This window comes from Camellia sinensis, chromosome 1 (genome assembly GCF_055761805.1).
Source record: "Camellia sinensis isolate YWXY chromosome 1, ASM5576180v1, whole genome shotgun sequence".
NCBI classification, from domain to species: Eukaryota; Viridiplantae; Streptophyta; class Magnoliopsida; order Ericales; family Theaceae; genus Camellia; species Camellia sinensis.
The window spans coordinates 147,851,937-147,870,219 of NC_138961.1; the positions used below are offsets into that span (position 1 = coordinate 147,851,937).

Genomic DNA, 18,283 nt, shown 5'->3' on the forward strand with positions numbered 1-18,283 from the left:
TATCACCCTTGATTCGACCAAGTTTTGATTAGAAATTGACGTCAACTGACAATTTAGTAATATTAGATGATGATTACAGTCAAATGATATTCTCTCTCTTCTTTGCTTACTCTCCCTGCCCAACGACTACCGCCCTCGCTCTGTCTCCAATCCCCACCACCTACCGCTGTATAGAATGCTATACGAAAGGGAGTTTCGATTGCAAATCAATTTTAATACAAAACATGGGTCTCATTGGTTAGCTCTTCATTCTGGCAAATTGACTTCAGTTAATTCTTGATTCCTCCCCCGCAACCAAACTTCTCAAATTACATACGGTAATAAATGACTTGCAATCAAGTTTGTCACTTGATTTTTGATTCTTGGATGATTCATCAATTGGGATACTCTAACGACTAGTTCTATAGAATGGTTGTGGTCTCTCAAAAGGAAGAAACAAAGAGAAGGAAATGACGAGGTGTCATGGTTTAATTGGCTGTCCGTAAACAAATGAATTACAGGACAACCGTATACATCGTATTCCCTTATATAAAACGAATTATACATATCAAATTATAATAATATTTTTCAAAATTAATGAATTTTCATTTCTACAAACACTAATATTTTATCATATCAAATATGAAAATGATTTTGGAAAATTATTCCAAATAACATCTTAAAATTAATAAGCCTTTTTCCTCTCCACCCCTCTCCCCAAACAAATATACCATCCAAGATAAACCATTTGAACTGAATTTTTGATTGGTGAAATTTATTAATTACAATTCATTTGATAAGAGATTTCATTCATCTATTTATTTATTCTATTATTAAAAGTGAACAACTCATTTAGTGTCCAAACTTTGGCTTATCTTTTGGCACGTGTCCTCATTTTGCTATTTGAAATTAAAAAATTTGGATAGCCAACAAGAATAACACTCGAATGTTGGATCTTAAGTTTAATAAACAAAAATGGAGAATGACTTAATATAGGCTAGGGTTTATGTGAATTTGCATCACATTGAATATTGTGTGAATATCTTTAACTATAAAGAAGAATATAAAAATGAAAAATAAGGAAAGAAAGAATGGATTGAACCATATCTTTAGCTCTAGTTATCAACAAAAGTCATGACCAAAATAAACTCCCTACTAAACCATAGTTGAAACAAAATACTATAATAAATTTACATAATAAAAGACACAAGTACTATTTCTCTAGAATAAAGCTTGAGACCCCCACCCCCAGTGACCCCCAATGACCCCCAGTGCCACGTGACACCGCGTGATTGGAAAGAAAGGAAAAAAAAATTGTTTTTGGGCTACTGGGGGTGCTGGGGGTGCCCCCACTGGGGGTCCCTAGCACCACTGATTTCTCTATGCTGCACACCCGTTCCGCATCACCCATTCCCCGCTCCTGCTTATGCGACTAATCTTGTCAAATCTCACAGAAGGGGCACTGAATTTAATTCTCGACAATCAGTCCTGCAAACGACCACATCACCTGGTTAGACAACCAAGCAAATTTGATTTCAGTGAACCTTGAAAGACTTGAACTCTCATGAGCAGCCTTGACCTCCAAGTCCTTGTACCCTTAAGAACTCATGCCGATTAAACTCATCAACAGACAATCGGATTTCTACTAAGATGGAGGGAACAATTAGTCTTGACTTCAAGATGTGGATACATCGTTTAATTGAAGATGATGTAGAAGTGCCAAACCTGGCTTGATAGACAATAGTCTCGAACACATGTCAACACAATCAGGGTGCAACCCTGGAAGGATGAGCTCGGAAAATGGAAGACATGAACACGACTGGACATTCTGCAGAATCTGAAAATCAAAAGCACTTGTAAAGGCGAAAACTGGAAAGGTTATATTTGGAGAATATTTTGAGTCTAAGCTAAAGAAGCAACCTGAACATTAGTTCTACCATGAAAGGGCCGATAGCCATGAAGAAGTTCAAAAAGAATCACACCAGCACTCCACATGTCAACCTATAAGGAATCGTAATTTCAGTTCATTTAATTTTAACAAGCATAAATTTGAAAAGCTTTTTACCTTCGCATCATATTGCTGAAATTGCAGAATTTCTGGGGCCATATACAGTGGAGACCCGCAAACTGTCTCTGCGTGATCATTAGGATGTAAAATTCTGTTCCCAAATGAAAATTTGGAATCAATAATAATTTATGCTATGTTTGTTTTGGCGGAAAACATTTTTTAGAAAATGTTTTTCTATGTTTGGTTGTGAGCTTGAAACTAATGTACTAGTTGTAGTGCAGAGATCCCTTGGAAAACGCCATCACTCCTAGATAGTTGATAACTTTGAATATGGAGTAGAAGAACCACACAAATACAAAAGAATTCAAAAGAGAGCAACTAATTCACAAACACAAACTTAAAACCAAAAAGAATTCCACTAACACAGAGAAAGGTGCTCCAAAGAGCTGCAATGGTGATAAAGCAAACTCTCACAAATAACAAAGCTCACCAGATCCAGAAACAAGTTCTCTCAAAATCCTCTCTATCAAAAACCATTTATTTTCAATTCTCACGAAACCCTAGTTTCAACGAAGAGGCGCCAAGGAACAAGTCTCACAAGGAGACACCAAATATTCTAACAAACATAACCAAAGATCCCAAACAAAAGAGAAAGAGAGCCGAGAACAAAACCTAAACTCTCTAAGTCACCAAGAACAAAAGATAACTCTCACTAAGACCTCCAAGAGGCCACCAAGAATCTTGTGCAGACCATCCAATAAGAAACAAGGACCCACCAAGATCACCAAGTAAGGATCCACAAAAAGGACCATCAAGTGACCAAAGGCCACACAAAGAAACCCCCTAGGGAGAGCACCCAAGGATTGAATAGTGTCATCCACAGAGAGAGAGTTTTCACATATATATAGTCAACGAGTCCTTAAAACTAATCCAAACCAAAATTGTTTTCCATGCACTTCAAGTCCAAAACTATTAAGGAAATACCAAAACCAAAACTTTAGGAAGTCCAAAAGCAAGTCAAATACCAGATCCTGTGAGCCTCCATGAAGGGCTCCGCTTGAGCGGAGGAAGGTAGCAAACTATAAATAAGCCAAAAACAACACTGGTGGTGCAATTAGTGGTGGTTGAGGTGGTGGTGGTTGCAGCAATAATTTGGTAAGCATTGGTAAGACTTTCCACCTCTCAAAAGTGAAAATTATTTTTTTGTTAAAATAAACATGTTTTCCATTGACCAAGGAAAAAGTTCTATTGACTTCCGTTTTTGTCGTACCAAATGCCTGAAAATGTGAACCATTTTCCCAAAAACGCTGAAACAAACAGAGAGTTTGTTGACTTTTTATTCCAGGTATATTAAATGATTGAAATTACTAGTTTCCTCTGCTATTTATTATTACCTTGAGAGACCAAAATCAGCAATCTTTAGCACTGCATCACTGTGAGGGCTTGAAAGCAAAATGTTCTGATAAAAAAAAGGGTACTAAGATTAACCAATTTGAACAAATTCTGATCTCACACAAAAGCACACTATAAAAACAGAGAATAAGATTAATATGAATCATTTGTAAAAGATTGTTTTCATTAAAGATGTAAAAGTGCTGGAAAATGCAATTTTTTTGTAAAAATAAATTTCCTTTGGAAGAAACTGTAAACTTGAAGACACAAACAAATGGTGACAATAAGATAAATTCTATTCTGAATAAAAACTTTGCAAATTATAAAAATTACAAGTTTCTTCTATTTTCGTTTGCTGCATTGGCAATCCTATGTAATGGTTGCAAAAGGATGGTCTTGTAGATCAATTGACCAGAGTTATCTGTTAGAATTTACCATAAACCTACCTCCACTGCCACCTCACCTACTCCACTAAACCTACCTCCACTACCACCTCACCTACTCCACTAAACCTAACCCACTACACCACTACCACCTCCACTTCACCTACTCTCCACCTACTCCCAAACACACTCCTATATAATAGGAATCCTTGTAATTGTAATAAACAACAAGCATACATTAATCAATAATACAATCATTTCTCTTTATACATTAAATTTCTACATGGTATCAGAGCAAGGTTAAGCTCTTGGTGCTCTTCGCCTTCTGGCGGGCGGCAACTTTGCCTTAACCGCCCGCCAGACCTCAACCAATTAAAACCTACCAAAACCTCCAACCACTGCAGCAACTCAAACCACTGCTAGCTCGAATTGACCCAACTCTTCTCGCAACCAGTGTTTCATTTCGGCCTACTGCAGATACAGATTGCCTTGCTGCAACTCCGGGCACCGTCGCCGACCATCCCAACTCGCATGGTTTGCATGCTTCGTGTCCAGCACCTGCAATATTGCTGCGTCTGTCAGCCGTGACTGCTGACCACGACGCCTACCCAATACGTCGTTGGTCCGTCCATCATCCTTCTCATTCACTGCTCATGCGAGCTACATGTGCTGCCGCCGACCTGTTCTAACTGTCTCGGTGCCGTGTATGTGTTCAGATGTAAGAACACAAGACATGTCCTCTCGTCCCAAAGTCTCCACTCCTCTCACCTCCCTCCGCCGCCTGGCTGAAGGTTACTGGTTGAAACAGTCCTCGATGTCTCCCTATGCAGATTTTGTCACTGCAATGCTTATTCGTTCAACTGGCCTGAATCTTCAAAAAGCATATTCTCAAAGATTGAAATCACTAGGCCTTGTTGGACTGTTGGAAAATTCAGAGATTCTTTCATCTGGGGATATGGCTGCTCTGGTGTACTTATGGAATCCTTTTACCATAGTCAGTTGTGTGGGTTTGTCTACTTCTCCAATTGAAAATTTGGTCATCATACTGTCACTTTATGGAGCTTGTACACGACAAATTCCATTGGCAGCTTTTGGATGGGTCATAGCAACACATTTGTCCCTTTATCCTGCTATTCTGATTGTACCGGTGATTCTTTTATTAGGTTATGGTCCAGATGCTCCCCCAAGGAAATTGTTACTGCAAAGGAATTCCTGTGAACTGACAGGTCAACAGAAGGAACTGAAAAATCAACCAGTGCAACTAATTTGTTTCTCTTGGAAACCAGTTGTGTGTTTCTTCTTGTGGGCATCCATGTGGGCATTCTACGTGTTAGTTCTATGTGGCATTTCTATTAAACAATATGGTGGTCTTCGGGAGATGTTTAAGAGAACTTATGGGTTTATTCTCACAGTGGAAGACTTGTGCCCAAGTTTGTCATCTTGTTAAAGCAAACAAATTCACTCTCTCTCTCTCTCTCATCTTTCCACTTTCAAACCCACAATCCTTTTTTTTAATCAACCCACTCCCTCACTCTCTTTAAACCCCTCTTTCCCTCACATGGGCTTGTCCCCTCTCTCTCCTCCGTTTGATTTCAAAATCCATTATTTTTATTTATTTTCTCCAAACCACTTTCCTTATTTCCCCATCTTTCATTTTGATTTCAAATATATTTTTATTATTTCTTTCTTTATTTTTCTTTCACATTATTTTTTATCTTTTTCAAATTCCATTCATACCATATAGCTTTGCACACCAAACCATAATTTATTCATCTCAGGGATTAACCCCGATCACAATTTTACACACACACACAAAAAAAAAAAAAAAAAAAAAAAAAAAAAAAAAAAAAAAACAACAACAACAACAACAAAAAACCAAAACACAACACCAAAAGGTTTGTTTCCTTTTCTGCAGACGGCCACCCACCGACCTCACTTCTTCGCCTATTCCGCCGGTCTTTTCTTCTTGCCTCCGTCCTGGGCGGCCCTTGACGGTGTTGCCTCCGTGTTTCCCACTCCACTGGACACGATCACTCCACCCTGCTCCTCCACTGCAGCATATGGCGGACCTCCAAATCGGAACATAACGGTGGCCTTCCGCTTCAGCTCCTTATTTTCCGCCTTTAGCACACTTATCTCTGCTCGCGCATCCTTATACATGCGCTGGAGCAGAGCCAGTTGGGCGTTTAACTGCTGCACCTCATTTGTCCTACTCTGCAGCCGGTGCGACAAGTTTGTGACCGCAGTCATGGTTTCCACACATGACTTCAATGTATACTGATTCGCCTCAATATCTGATTGCGCTGCCATTCTTTGCTCCACAGACCGCATAGGAAAGGTCAACGGAGCAAACTCAGGGGCGTTTGGTTGAGGTTCAAGGGCAACCGCACCGGTTATCTCTCTTGTGGACTCGTTGAGGTCGGGAAAGAGAGTAAGCAGACCACGGAAAGAAGAGGCCATGTTCTGGGTAGCTGGACGGGAAGAAGAGGCCATGTTATGGGTTGCTGAGTGTTTCAGAGACGGGTTGGTTACAGAGTGTTTCAGAATGCCAATGTTCAGCGGTTTCAGACTAGTTTGCACAGCCTCCGCCTCAACCTTGGTTTAAATAGCCAGGGCAGATACGCGCCTCGCGCGCCACTTGACGCCAGACGACAAAACGGGCGCGCCAGCCAAGGTAGTCACGCGCCTCGCCATAATGTCCGGCACACATTTTTATGGATTGGGCGCGCCTTTTGATGGCACGCCTTTTTATGGATTGGGCACGCCTTTTGATGGCACGCCTTTTGAAAGATTGGGCACACTTTTTGAGGGTGCGACTTTTTAGGGGTCCGACAAGATTCTGTAAACTGTCCCGACATTGATTCCGGTTAGCTCCTTCAAGGGTCCGACAAGACTCTGTAAACTGTCCCGACATTGATTCCGGTTAGCTCCTTTATGGGTCCGACAAGACTCTATAAACTGTCCCGACATTGATTCCGGTTAGTTTCTACAAGGGTCCAGCAAGACTCTGTAAACTGTCACAACAACTGTCAGAACATTGTCTTCTACAACGGTCCGACATGACCCCATAAACTGTCTTCTACAACGGTCCGACATGACCCCATAAACTGTCTTCTACATCGGTCTGACACCCCCATACAGTGTCCTCTACAACGTTATGACACCACCATCCAGTGTCGTCACCAATGGTCTGACACGACCATACAGTGTCTCCTATCCTCTTTTATTTTTATGTATTTTCTTGTTTTGTTCCTCTCTTCAAACTCAAGTTGGTTAGTTTCTATCCTCCTTGAGTTTGCGGGGGGCTGTTAGAATTTACCATAAACCTACCTCCACTACCACCTCACCTACTCCACTAAACCTAACCCACTACACCACTACCACCTCCACTTCACCTACTCTCCACCTACTCCCAAACACACTCCTATATAATAGGAATCCTTGTAATTGTAATAAACAACAAGCATACATTAATCAATAATACAATCATTTCTCTTTATACATTAAATTTCTACATTATCTTTCTAAATTTGAAGTTATTCTCTAGAGATCATCCATCTAGTTCATCCAGTGGGAGAATTCCACGAAATAGCACAAAAGGAAAGCTACCATTTGTCATTTGTTGTTACCTTTTCCTTCTATTTGGTTGGGCCAGGGAAAGGAGGAGAATCCACGATGACTAATATATGGAACTTCCCACAAAAATCATCTTACCATTTTCTTGTCCTTTTTTATCTATTATTTTTCTTTTCAATTAAAACATCAAAACATAAACAGATTTACAAAACTGCCCTTACTAGTACTTGCATGCTTTGTTATCAGAATCTTACGATTCGCGATTCGATTCACAATTTTTGCAAAATTGATACGAATCTATGGGTGAATTTATTTTGGAAGCGAATCTCTAGTGAATCGTATGATTCGAATCACGATTTGATTCACTTTTTACGATTCATGCAATTTTTGAAATTATTGTGTCCGACATATTTTTGACTTTTTTTCTCCATCTTTTTAGTAAAAATGACATAATACAACTTCTAATAGCGTTTAATACCAAAATAATCAACATATATACATGATTTGTTGTTATTTTAGTGATCATGGAGTTTTTAATAGGGTCAATCAGATTTAGTTAGACCCAACATATTTTTAACCTTTCTTCTCATTTTTTTTTCTTTAAAAAACTGTAATATATCTTCTAAAGATGTTTAAGATTAAAATTACACTATGAATTATCTATTACTATTTTATTAAATTGAATACTACATGTGTGAGGTCAGTTATACCTTTCAAAATATTTTGGGTTTTAAAATAAAAGATTCTACATGATTCTTTCTTATTATTTGCTCACTGTTAGTTAGAAAAGTATGTATGCTATTGTCCAAATATCAATATCGTTGTTAATTATTGTTACTTTAGAAATTGATAGTTTGTCTATTTGGTTATTATCTTTATTAAGAATGGTTGATAAGAAATATCCAAAAAAGAAAAAAAGGTAAGATGGTGATCTTACATAGAAACCTTTGTTAACTTCTTACCTATTAAACTACGTGATTATCATTCAAAATAACATTTTTATTGATTTAAGTCTAAATATTTTATATTCATAAGATATATTTAACATCTAAATGTGTAGATATATGTTTTTAAATAATTTAGAAGACGTGATCGAATCGTTACGATTCATGATTCGATTCGATTCGCGATTCAGTACAAAACCATTTCGATTCACGATACGAATCCCGATTAGACAACTATGCTTGCATGACCTCAAAATCTTAGTACATAATATTGTACGGGAACATCTTCCAATGCTATATGTAATCCTGAGGTTCTTCACAAGACAGCAGGAGGGGTGAAAACTAAAAACGTGCCACAAAGAGACCACATATCGAAAAACAAACCAAGGAATTGTGTGCAATGAGTTTTGCTAGGCAAGCAACTGTCCAAATAGGAATGTCTATGATAGATCTGGAGGAGGATGAAAACAAATGGTCATTTTCAAGCTTGTCGTTAGGGGTCGAAGCTCTTGTTGTTGAGTGTTATTAACGATCAAGAATTACGAAACACTACAATCAGTTTAAATTTGTTCTAAATGCTACATTCTTGAATTGGACTTGTTTCAAGAATTTATTTTTTATATAAGAAAACCAAAAACTTTGGAAAACGTGACTTGCATAAATAAATCTGTTGGCATTGGCAGTTGATGGAAGTCATTGTGTATGCCAGCTATGGTAGAAGGCATTCTATGGAAAGATATTGCTTACAAGTTTATGAACTTTTGCAATATGAGGAATGAGTACTAGTACCCATAATTCCCCATTGCCCAATGGTGGTGGAAGAAGTGTGATCGAATCGACAGTGGCGGTGGATTTGTTTTTGGAGAGGGGCTTAGTGGGTAGAGTTGGTAATTGGTCTAATGAGGTTCCAGCGGTGGCAGAAATGTAGTGATGGTGTGAAAAGCAGCGGAAGGTGGTGGCAGGGGGTGCAAGTGATCGACGTTAGTGGGTCTTTCTTCCTGCGAAGGCCAAAAGGATTTTGGATGGATAGGGGGTGGCAATTGAAGGGAAAGCAGTCTCCTTGGACTAGGGGTCTCCAGTATGGGACTGCTTCAAAAATTCCCATCAGCCAGAAGTTGCTTGGGTTATTGTTTTGAGGCTTCCTGTTCACAATTGAAACCATGCTCTGTTTTTATCGTTGGAGAGGCTTGCAAGGATTTTATGGGCGTTGATGGAGATACAAAGTCTAGAGAGTATTTCCAATGGGCAAGAATCTGAGTTCGATTATTGATATAGGCTTTCCCGACAACGGTTATGGTGACGGCTGGGTGTCATGAGTTGACTCTTTCAAGTCCAATGTCGTGATGCTTGCATGTGTGGTGGCCTTTGTTGTGCTCAGTACATGCCTTTGGAAGTGCCATATGAGGGTGTGGCATCGGATTCCAAGTCAAGTGGTTTGGCACCCCAACATGGCGCCAACTAATCCAACGCATGCATGTCAACGAGAACGCCCAATGCTATTTGTTCACCCACCCGCCCAATTTTTTTTTTTTTCAAGAATTGGGGAATTATTAGAAAATCATTATGACTCCTCAAACAAGGTGGATGTTTCTTTGTGGCAATAAAAAAAAGGCTTAAAATGCTATTACAAGGTGGCATGTTGTGCCAACTACCTGCCTCCACAACCTGTGATGGGTTCCAAGTGGGCATCATCTGGACAACCTGAGGGCGGGCCTTTGACATACCATGAGGGTTATCATTAGTCTCCATGCGGGTTTAGGAGCCCCATGAAGAGTGTCATCAAGGGGCATTAATGCCGACATTGAGCGTCGAATCTCGACTAGAGGTTTGGACACGCACTTGCTATGCTACACATTGTAGCATCTTAGGTTGCCATCCCAGATCGAACATAATAGGCTATCAAGGTGCCACTAGGGGCCTCGCATGCCAAGTCACGAACATGCGCTTGGGTTCAGCCGTGAATGTGGGGGTCTTGTAACCTAGCTAGCGGTTTGGTGGCAACAACGCTACTCGTGGGATAATTTGAACGGCATGAAGCATTGTCATCATGGGAGGCACATCGTATGGAGCTCGTAGGAAGGCAAAATGTTAATTGTGGGCTATGGACAAATGTTGTCATACTCGTGCAACAAGCTAGTCTATGAAGCACGGACACGGACACGTGACACAACACGGATACGCAAATTTTCAAAAAATGAGGGACACAACACGCTAGAGACGCGGTCAATATATATAATTAAATTTATTTATTATATGTTATAAATTTTTTTTAAAAAAATATTGAAAGGTAATAAAAAATGCAAAATAACACTATTAAAATTATAAAAAAAACATTTCATTGATTTAACAAAACTAATAAAAAAAGAAGAGAAAAGAATATAATCAAATAACAGAGGTAGAGAGAGAGAGAGAAGAAAAAATAAAATAAAATCGAAAAAAAGAAGAAGACAGAGACAGAGATGTTACCATCAGCCTATAAAAGAAAAAAAAAAGGAAAAAAAAATAAGAGTTCAAGAGTAAAGCAGAAGAGAGAGAGTGACTGAGAGCGACCGAGAGAGACGCGAGAGAGATTGGAGAAGAAGAAGATCGAAGGAGAAGAATGAAGAAGAAGAAGAAGATCGAAAAAGAAGAAGAAGAATGAAGAAGAAGATCGAAGTTGTACTATGGATAACAACAAGAGCAGCGAGAAGCAACCATCAACCATCGACCATCGATGACCGACCAAGTGTGCCGAACGAACTTTTCTCTCACTTTCTTCTATTCTCTCTATTCGATTCTAGGCATAGTTCTAAAAATCGGCTGATACGCTACATACCAGCCGGTTCGTATCGGAAAAATGGAGCACCGCGACGAATACAGGCAGTTATAGCATTGAGATCGAAAATTGCAAGAGAATCGGCCGAGTCCCGGTACGTAGCGGTCGGTAACCGTTACACAAACCGCGACAGGCCGATACTCATCGGTTCGGACTGGTACGGGAAAGAAAAAGCTAAAAAACCTGTGAAATGATTTTTAAAATTTCACCCTGCGACACTCGATTCCCGATATGTACCGATCGATACTACCGATGCCGCAATTTAGAACCATGATTCTAGGTTACAAATTGATTTGTTTTTATTTTTTACAAATTGACCCCTATAGAAGTTTCATAAATTATGAATTTCACCTTGCGGTGTCCCGAACGTGTCCATTACGTGTTCGTCTGCAAACACACACAAAAAAAAAAAAAAAAAAAAACGGACACCTTCTACTGCGTGTCGGACACATGTCGAACACTGACACGAAGCCCTCGGAGAGGTGTCCGTGCTTCATAGATGCTAGTGCAATGCCTAGGGTGCGCAATAACCCTTGGTGGATGGTTTAGCATGTCAATTCATGCAAGGGTATTAAGCTGTGGGCACGCAAGCGACCCTCAAATCATTAGTGGCTATTCAAGATAGGTGCAACAAGAGATCATATGCACGAGAGAAAAAGAGCTTGTTAGCTAGGTTAAGGGTTCTATGCTAGTGCACAATTGGGCAATTTTAGGTTGGCTTAGTTGTGGACAAGACTGACACAAGATGCCTTGATTGACATGAGCCTCAATTGGGTGAGCACCTTGCTTAAAGGCAAGTTTGATGCCATGAAGCAACCTGAGCCGTGCTTGGTGTACTTGTGGATGTCAAGTCTACTTGTGCCATTCGGAAGGCGGAGCTTCCGTTGTGGGAGTTGTTCTTCCTTGACAAAGCATTAGGCCTATATTTGACGAGATGGGTAAAGATTTAGAACTCGGTGGTCAAGAAGTGATAAGGCAGGCTTGAACTTGGTCGAGTTCAAGCACCTCACGGGAAAAAATTCATTCCTTTGCATACTCCAAAGTGTCGGCCCGTGACACTGGGCCATGTTGTCACAAGATGCATTTGTCTTTTACTCATTTATTTATTTTTGAGTATACATCACGAATATGTAATGTCCTAGCTGATTTGTTGTATAAGGTTCGCCCCCTCAAGGAACTTTGTTTTATTTTATTTTACATAATTATCAAAAGAAATAAAGAGCACATATGCATTATGTAAATATCATATACCTCTGGTTTCAAATCTCGGTGGATGATGTGATGGGAGTTTAGCACCTTCAGACCAGCTCCTGCAATGCAGCAAATGATGACACACCAATCCAATCACAACATTTCAAACAGGAAGAACTAAATGCAATAATAAAGGACAAGTGCTAAATAGACTGCATTGAAGAATTACCAAGCTGTTGCATGAATTTTCTAGCAACTTGTTCTTGAACTCTTCCATGTAGTCGAATGTATGAAGCTAAATCTCCCCCAGCACAAAACTCCAAGACCAGGAATACGCAACCTTCAGCCTGAGAAAAAACAAGGCAATTTCAAGTTTGTGTATCAATGAGAAAAATAAACTGCGAAGAAGTTACTTTTAATTTGAGTTTCATTTTGGTTCAACGAAATCCAAATTAAAAAGCCTATATATATAGGAACAATGTCTAGTTAGTCATGTTTTTTGTTAGCAGTTTCACTCCGTTATTCGAGTCTGTAATTTGTCTTCAGTTTAAGTCCCTAAGCAGTTCTAGTTCCATCTGCATGAAGACTCAAGTGAAGCTTGACATAGACTTGGAATACTGTGAGGTTTGGCTTGAAGATTTCATGGATAGACAACACAAAGATATTCAAGCATAATAAACTCAATGCATGTACATACACACACTTAGCAATGGCGAGCATGGAAAGAAGCAAATGAGAAAATTTTAAATTTCACATAGAGCACATATGAAAAACCATCTATTGAAAATTTGGAATAATTTTTAGTTTCTTTTATTTATTTTTAGATTCAGTATCTTGTTGGACAATTTTTATGTCATTATAGTAGGTTTTAGTAGTTACGGTTATTATGGTTTTTCAATAATTGTTGGACATTGGTAGTAGTCATAGTCAGTCCATAGGTTTTCTTGACGGTCAAGTAATTAAATGGATCATTATATTTGTGTTTTATTATGTCTAGAATAGTCTTAGTGGTAAAAAATATCGAAGTTTCCTATTTTGAATTCATATCATAAAGTAGAATTAAAATTCATAGTCATAATTGGTCTAAAATATTTGTAGTTACCAAATATTCTCAGTTTCTAAATTTGTTGAGTCATAGTCCTTGTAGGACAGTCTTTAGCCTATAAATATGTCTAATCACAATGATTCAAGAGAGTTGATATTATGAGAATTTGTGACTGTCTTTGTGTCTGATTAGCCTAACTTGCGAAGGTGAAACACCTCTCTCTTTCCCTCTTTTCTTCTTCTTCTTCTTATCCTTCTCTTTCTTCTTTGTGCACATACCCTAGTTACTATTCTTGGGTTACTATTCACAACTCTCTGAAAGTGCACTTTTCAGTGCTAAAACCCTATCCAATCACTCTCCCAAATCAACCCTAATCCCTTCTCCTACTTATTAACCTTCAAATTCGATTTAACCATTCAAACTCTAAATTACTCACTGTTTAGGCCTTTAATAGCCCGTGTTTTGAAAATCTAACAGGCTTTCCTACATCACTTCGGTTGCATATTACTCCACTATTTTTCGTTGGAGTTGGTTTTTACTGTAGTTGAATTAGTTAGGCATATAGGTAACTTGATAAACAGTTTTGACCTTGGGACCTCTTGGGATTGGCTTTTCACTTTACTTTTTTGGGCTTAGATTTTGTACAACTATAGTGATGTTTGTGTTCATACACAATGTCTATCGTTCAAACGAGAATTAGGTGTGAGAACCACGCCTTTTTTGAGGGGCGCACCCAGACGCCGGATTTGACTTTCCAATATTTGAACTCTGAATCATCAAAGTCTACATTTGGCGCTAAATCGTTATAATTAATGTTGATCAATTCACTATGGAATAATGCAATAATTAAAATTAAAAATTAAAAATTAAAAACTTATGTGCCACATACATGATATAATATTATTAGTCTGAATTTGAGTTGTATTAGACTAACTACAAGATTAAATTGATATAAAATTATAAATTTTTTAGAAAATTTATATGTAATTATGTTGTAATTGATTGTATGTTGTAATTATTTCAAATCTAACCCATATCCGACAACACTTGGCTGGCCACAATATGAAATTGGATCCGCCCCTGGATATAGCAAAACAGATCAACCTAGCTCACACCAATAACATGAAGCTCTTATTACTGAATTAGGTATGGAAGTCATAACATGCAGACCAAAATAGCTTACATCAGTAATTTGCCACGAAACGGATACATGACAAAGAGACAAAGATAACAAACTGGCCATATGCGCCTTCCAATAGGCCAGTTAGACAACCGCCTAAACCTCATATTTGAGAAGACTACTCTTAATGATATATATTGTTCTATTGAACAAAGACCCTTAGTAATGGACAAACCAAACCAAACCAAACGAAGCCTTAAGTCCCATCATATTGAACAAAGACCCTTAGTAATGGACAAAACACAAAAAATATTATTTCCTTGCTTCTTAAAAAAAAAAAAAAAAGTTGATGAGGCCACATGCCCAAGTCATAAAATAATAGATAAAATATATCCTAAGATTTGCTTAAAATATGAATTGCCTCATGTGGTTTGACAAATTATATCCCTCTCCCCAAGTTTCTAATTGCATAACAAATAAACACTTTTATTAATAAATTATCAAGTCAATTAACAGTTTTTTATGATATTAGAAATATGTTTCAATTAACAATTTAAGTAATTTTATTGTTATATAGGAAAGTAATTAATTTTTTTTATTAATTCTATTAAATAAAAAATTCTAATAAGAGGATATTTATTATTTTTCAAAACCACATAGAGCAATCCCTATTTTAAAAAACCTATTGAGTGTATTTGTATTTTACCCTAAATAGAAAAATGAAGCCTCCTATGTATTTTTTTCTTTCTTTTATATTTGTAATAGATCAAATAAATAAAAGGGTAAATTACCGATTACCCTGTGACTTGAAAAATTATAAAAATGTCCCATTGTCATAATTTTTTATTTAACAGAATTAATTAAAAAAATAAAATTTCGAACTGCTCTCTTATATAATAATAAATTTAGCTAGATTATTAATTGAAATAAATTTCAAACTTCATTAAAATTTGTTGATGATTTGTTAACAAAATGAGCTATTTATTATGAAATTATAATTTCAGAGGGTGGGGCAGGATGTAATTTCTATAATCACAAATCTTTCAAGTAAACGTAGTTGTAATTTTACCTTAAATAAAAATATATGGACTAGAATGTTGTAGACAAAGGCCCTGTTTGGCAAGTAAATTTTTTGTTTTTTTTATAGTTAAAATTCACAAAAAGATAAAATATATTAAAATAATTAATAAGATAAAATGTTACATTAAATTTATAATCATTTTTTTTTCCTTACAAACAACCCATCAAACTACTAACAAATCTAACCATCTTTTCAAATATAAAAATTTTAACTTAATAAAATTGTCAAAAATTAAAATAACCTACTGCACTAAAATAGCCAAACGAGGCTAAAATGATATTCTTTTGATTTTGTTAACATCTTTCACCAATATAAACATTTCTTCTTCTAAAATTATTTATAAAAAATTAACTAGTAAGTGGACTAAAAATATGATCAATTCAAAAAAATGTGTTACAGAATTCATTGCAGAAGTAGTAATTTTGTATATTGAAATACGAAAATTTAAATTTAAATAAAATATTAATATTTAAAAAATTAAGTCATGGTTAGTTAAATGATATCAAAATCAAATTACATCTGAGGATTTTTCAGCTCTGAAGTCTGAGAAGCCCTAGAAATGAAAATTAAATTAAATGGGGAAGTAAAAAAACAAAAGAGAGAGAATTATATTTAAAGAAGATAGAGAGGAACCTGGAAGACATCTAAAAGGCGAACAATGTTAGGGTGATGGACGGAGGACAAGAAATTGAGCTCGCAGTCGAGAGAGATCTTGAGGGTGCGAGTGAGATTGGAGAGGCGGACTTGCTTCAGCGCCACCGCTTGGCCATGCGTCCGGTGCTCGGCCTTCCACACCGTCGACATCCTTCCTCCCAGTTTTTCCCTCAATATGTACTCTCCCGCTGTCACCATCACGTCGCTACTTCCAGACTCCATTTCTCCCTCCCGAGTTAAGTTGCCACTAAAAAATTTTAGGTTCCTTGGTGGAGTTTTCAAAATCTAGTTCCACGCTTATTTTTTAGTATGGTGTTTGTTTAAGATATTCAAATCATAATTCTACACTCATTTCTCAAAACTCAATTCAAAACATAATCATTACTTTTCAAAACTCATAACCAAACACATAATTCAAAACTCTTTTCAAAACTCCATTCAAATCAATATTTTAAAAATATTTTAATTTTATTAAGATTTTAAATATTTTAATATTTAAATATGTTACGATTTTTTTAATTTTTTAATTTTTTTAATTTTTTGAATATTTTTAAATATTTTAATTTTTAAATATTACGATTTTAATTTTTTAAATTTTAAAATATTTTATAAAAATAAATTCAAACTCTATTTTATAAAAATATTTTTAAATATTTTAATTTTTTTGTTATGTATTTGGTTACGATTTGAGTATAGAGTTGTGAAAGTAGTATGGAGTTTCGAGTTATGTGTTTGGTTATGAGTTTTAAAAATAATTTTTTAATTGAGTTTTGTTTTATGTGTTTGGTTACGATTTGAGTGTAGAGTTGTTTTTAAATTTAAAATATTAAAATTTTAAATTATTTTAATTTTTTGAATATTTAAATTATATAAATTTTTACGATTTAAAATTTTTGAATATTTATTTTAATTTTTTACTTATTAAATTTTTTAGATTATTTAAATTATTTAAATATTTATGATTTAAATTTTTTGAATATTTATTTTGAAAAAAAAATTATTTCCTTTGTAGTATTTTCAATTAAAAAATTGATTAATGTTATTTTTTGTTAATAATAAATTTTTTTAATTGAATTTAAAAAGAGTTTGGTTATGAGTGTTGATCAAAATTTTCAATAATGTGAAAGTAATGTGTTTTGTTATGAGTTATAGCAATTTGAATTAAGTTTTGAAAACTCTTTTCAAAACTCATAACCAAACAAATTTTCTTACTTCACATGTCAAATCAAACTTTCAAAACTCAATTCTACACTCAATTCAAAACTCAATTCCACACTCAATTCAACACTTTATTCAAAAACCATAACCAAACAAATTTTTTACATTCAAATCATAATTCTAAAACACACAAACTCAAAATACAACTCATATTCTCAAATCATAGTTACAAAGCTCTACCAAACGGAGCCTTAAATTTTTATTTTTATTTTTAATTTTTAGATAGACAGCTACAAACCTTTTTGAGTGGTTTTTGGAAGATTCAATTCGACCCATTGGGTCAATTTTTAGATATATATATATTTTTGATAATTTAAATTATTTATTTTTGAAGGTTTATTAAGTACATTATTTTTATAAAAAATCACGTTAGGCGGATAACGAATAGTATGCATTTGGATTACTTTTTTATGAATTTTTATTTTTTTGACCTTCTATTTTTTTTCTAGATAAAAGTGATCCAAATCTATTATTCGACTGACGTAATTTTTATAAGAATAATGTATTTAAAAAATCTTAAAATGTAAACGGTTTTGATTATCAAAAAGAGACCAAAAAATAAGTCCAATGAGCTGAACTAGACTGAACTATCCCAAATCTTAACCCAAACCATCCGAATATTTTTTAAAACCACGAAATTGAGGCTTGTTGTGAAAGTAAAAAGGTATTAAAAAAAATTAAAAATTATAACTTATTTTTTATTTAATTTTTTTGTAAAAAATTAAAAACTCATTCATTTTTTTGGTTTAATATTTTAGTTAAAAAAATAAAAAGTCTCTATTCCTAAATGATTATAGATTCAACCTAAAGATTATTTTAGGAAGTAAGTATTTTAATCAACTTTTTACTTTTTAAGAAAAAATTATCCTGCGATGGG

General features: G+C 35.7%; 2 protein-coding genes across 4 annotated transcripts; one reads left to right on the plus strand and one right to left on the minus strand.

Moving 5' to 3' along the window:
• Positions 1 to 1,324: 1,324 nt before the first annotated feature.
• On the minus strand, positions 1,325 to 16,448 carry LOC114309102 (protein kinase family protein). Of its 3 annotated transcripts, XM_082886583.1 has the most exons (9): positions 16,168 to 16,448; positions 12,518 to 12,635; positions 12,349 to 12,407; positions 3,382 to 3,446; positions 2,045 to 2,138; positions 1,900 to 1,980; positions 1,705 to 1,816; positions 1,559 to 1,621; positions 1,334 to 1,467 (listed from the first exon to the last, which is right to left on the minus strand). In XM_082886583.1, exons 1-9 carry the CDS (start codon positions 16,408 to 16,410, stop codon positions 1,448 to 1,450), a joined length of 855 nt encoding a protein of 284 aa, XP_082742709.1. In that variant the 5' UTR covers positions 16,411 to 16,448; the 3' UTR covers positions 1,334 to 1,447. The 3 variants fall into 3 exon arrangements, with proteins under 3 accessions (XP_082742714.1, XP_082742709.1, XP_082742717.1); XM_082886588.1 differs by lacking the exon at positions 1,559 to 1,621 and having other exon boundaries at positions 1,325 to 1,467; XM_082886591.1 differs by lacking the exons at positions 2,045 to 2,138; positions 3,382 to 3,446.
• LOC114280247 (uncharacterized) lies at positions 3,880 to 5,608 on the plus strand. The gene has a single exon (XM_082886601.1). The coding sequence runs from the start codon at positions 4,427 to 4,429 to the stop codon at positions 5,207 to 5,209; it is 783 nt and encodes a 260-aa protein (XP_082742727.1). The 5' UTR covers positions 3,880 to 4,426; the 3' UTR covers positions 5,210 to 5,608.
• Positions 16,449 to 18,283: the final 1,835 nt, after the last annotated feature.

Coding starts and splice junctions, on each gene's coding strand:
- LOC114280247 (XM_082886601.1), top strand. CDS start 4,427: ATGTGCTGCCGCCGACCTGTTCTAACTGTCTCGGTGCCGTGTATGTGT.
- LOC114309102 (XM_082886583.1), bottom strand. CDS start 16,410: ATGGAGTCTGGAAGTAGCGACGTGATGGTGACAGCGGGAGAGTACATA. Junction 12,636..16,167: donor GCCTTTTAGATGTCTTCCAG/GTTCCTCTCTAT, acceptor GTTTTTTCTCAG/GCTGAAGGTTGCGTATTCCT. Junction 2,139..3,381: donor GCTGATTTTGGTCTCTCAAG/GTAATAATAAAT, acceptor ATTTGGGAACAG/AATTTTACATCCTAATGATC.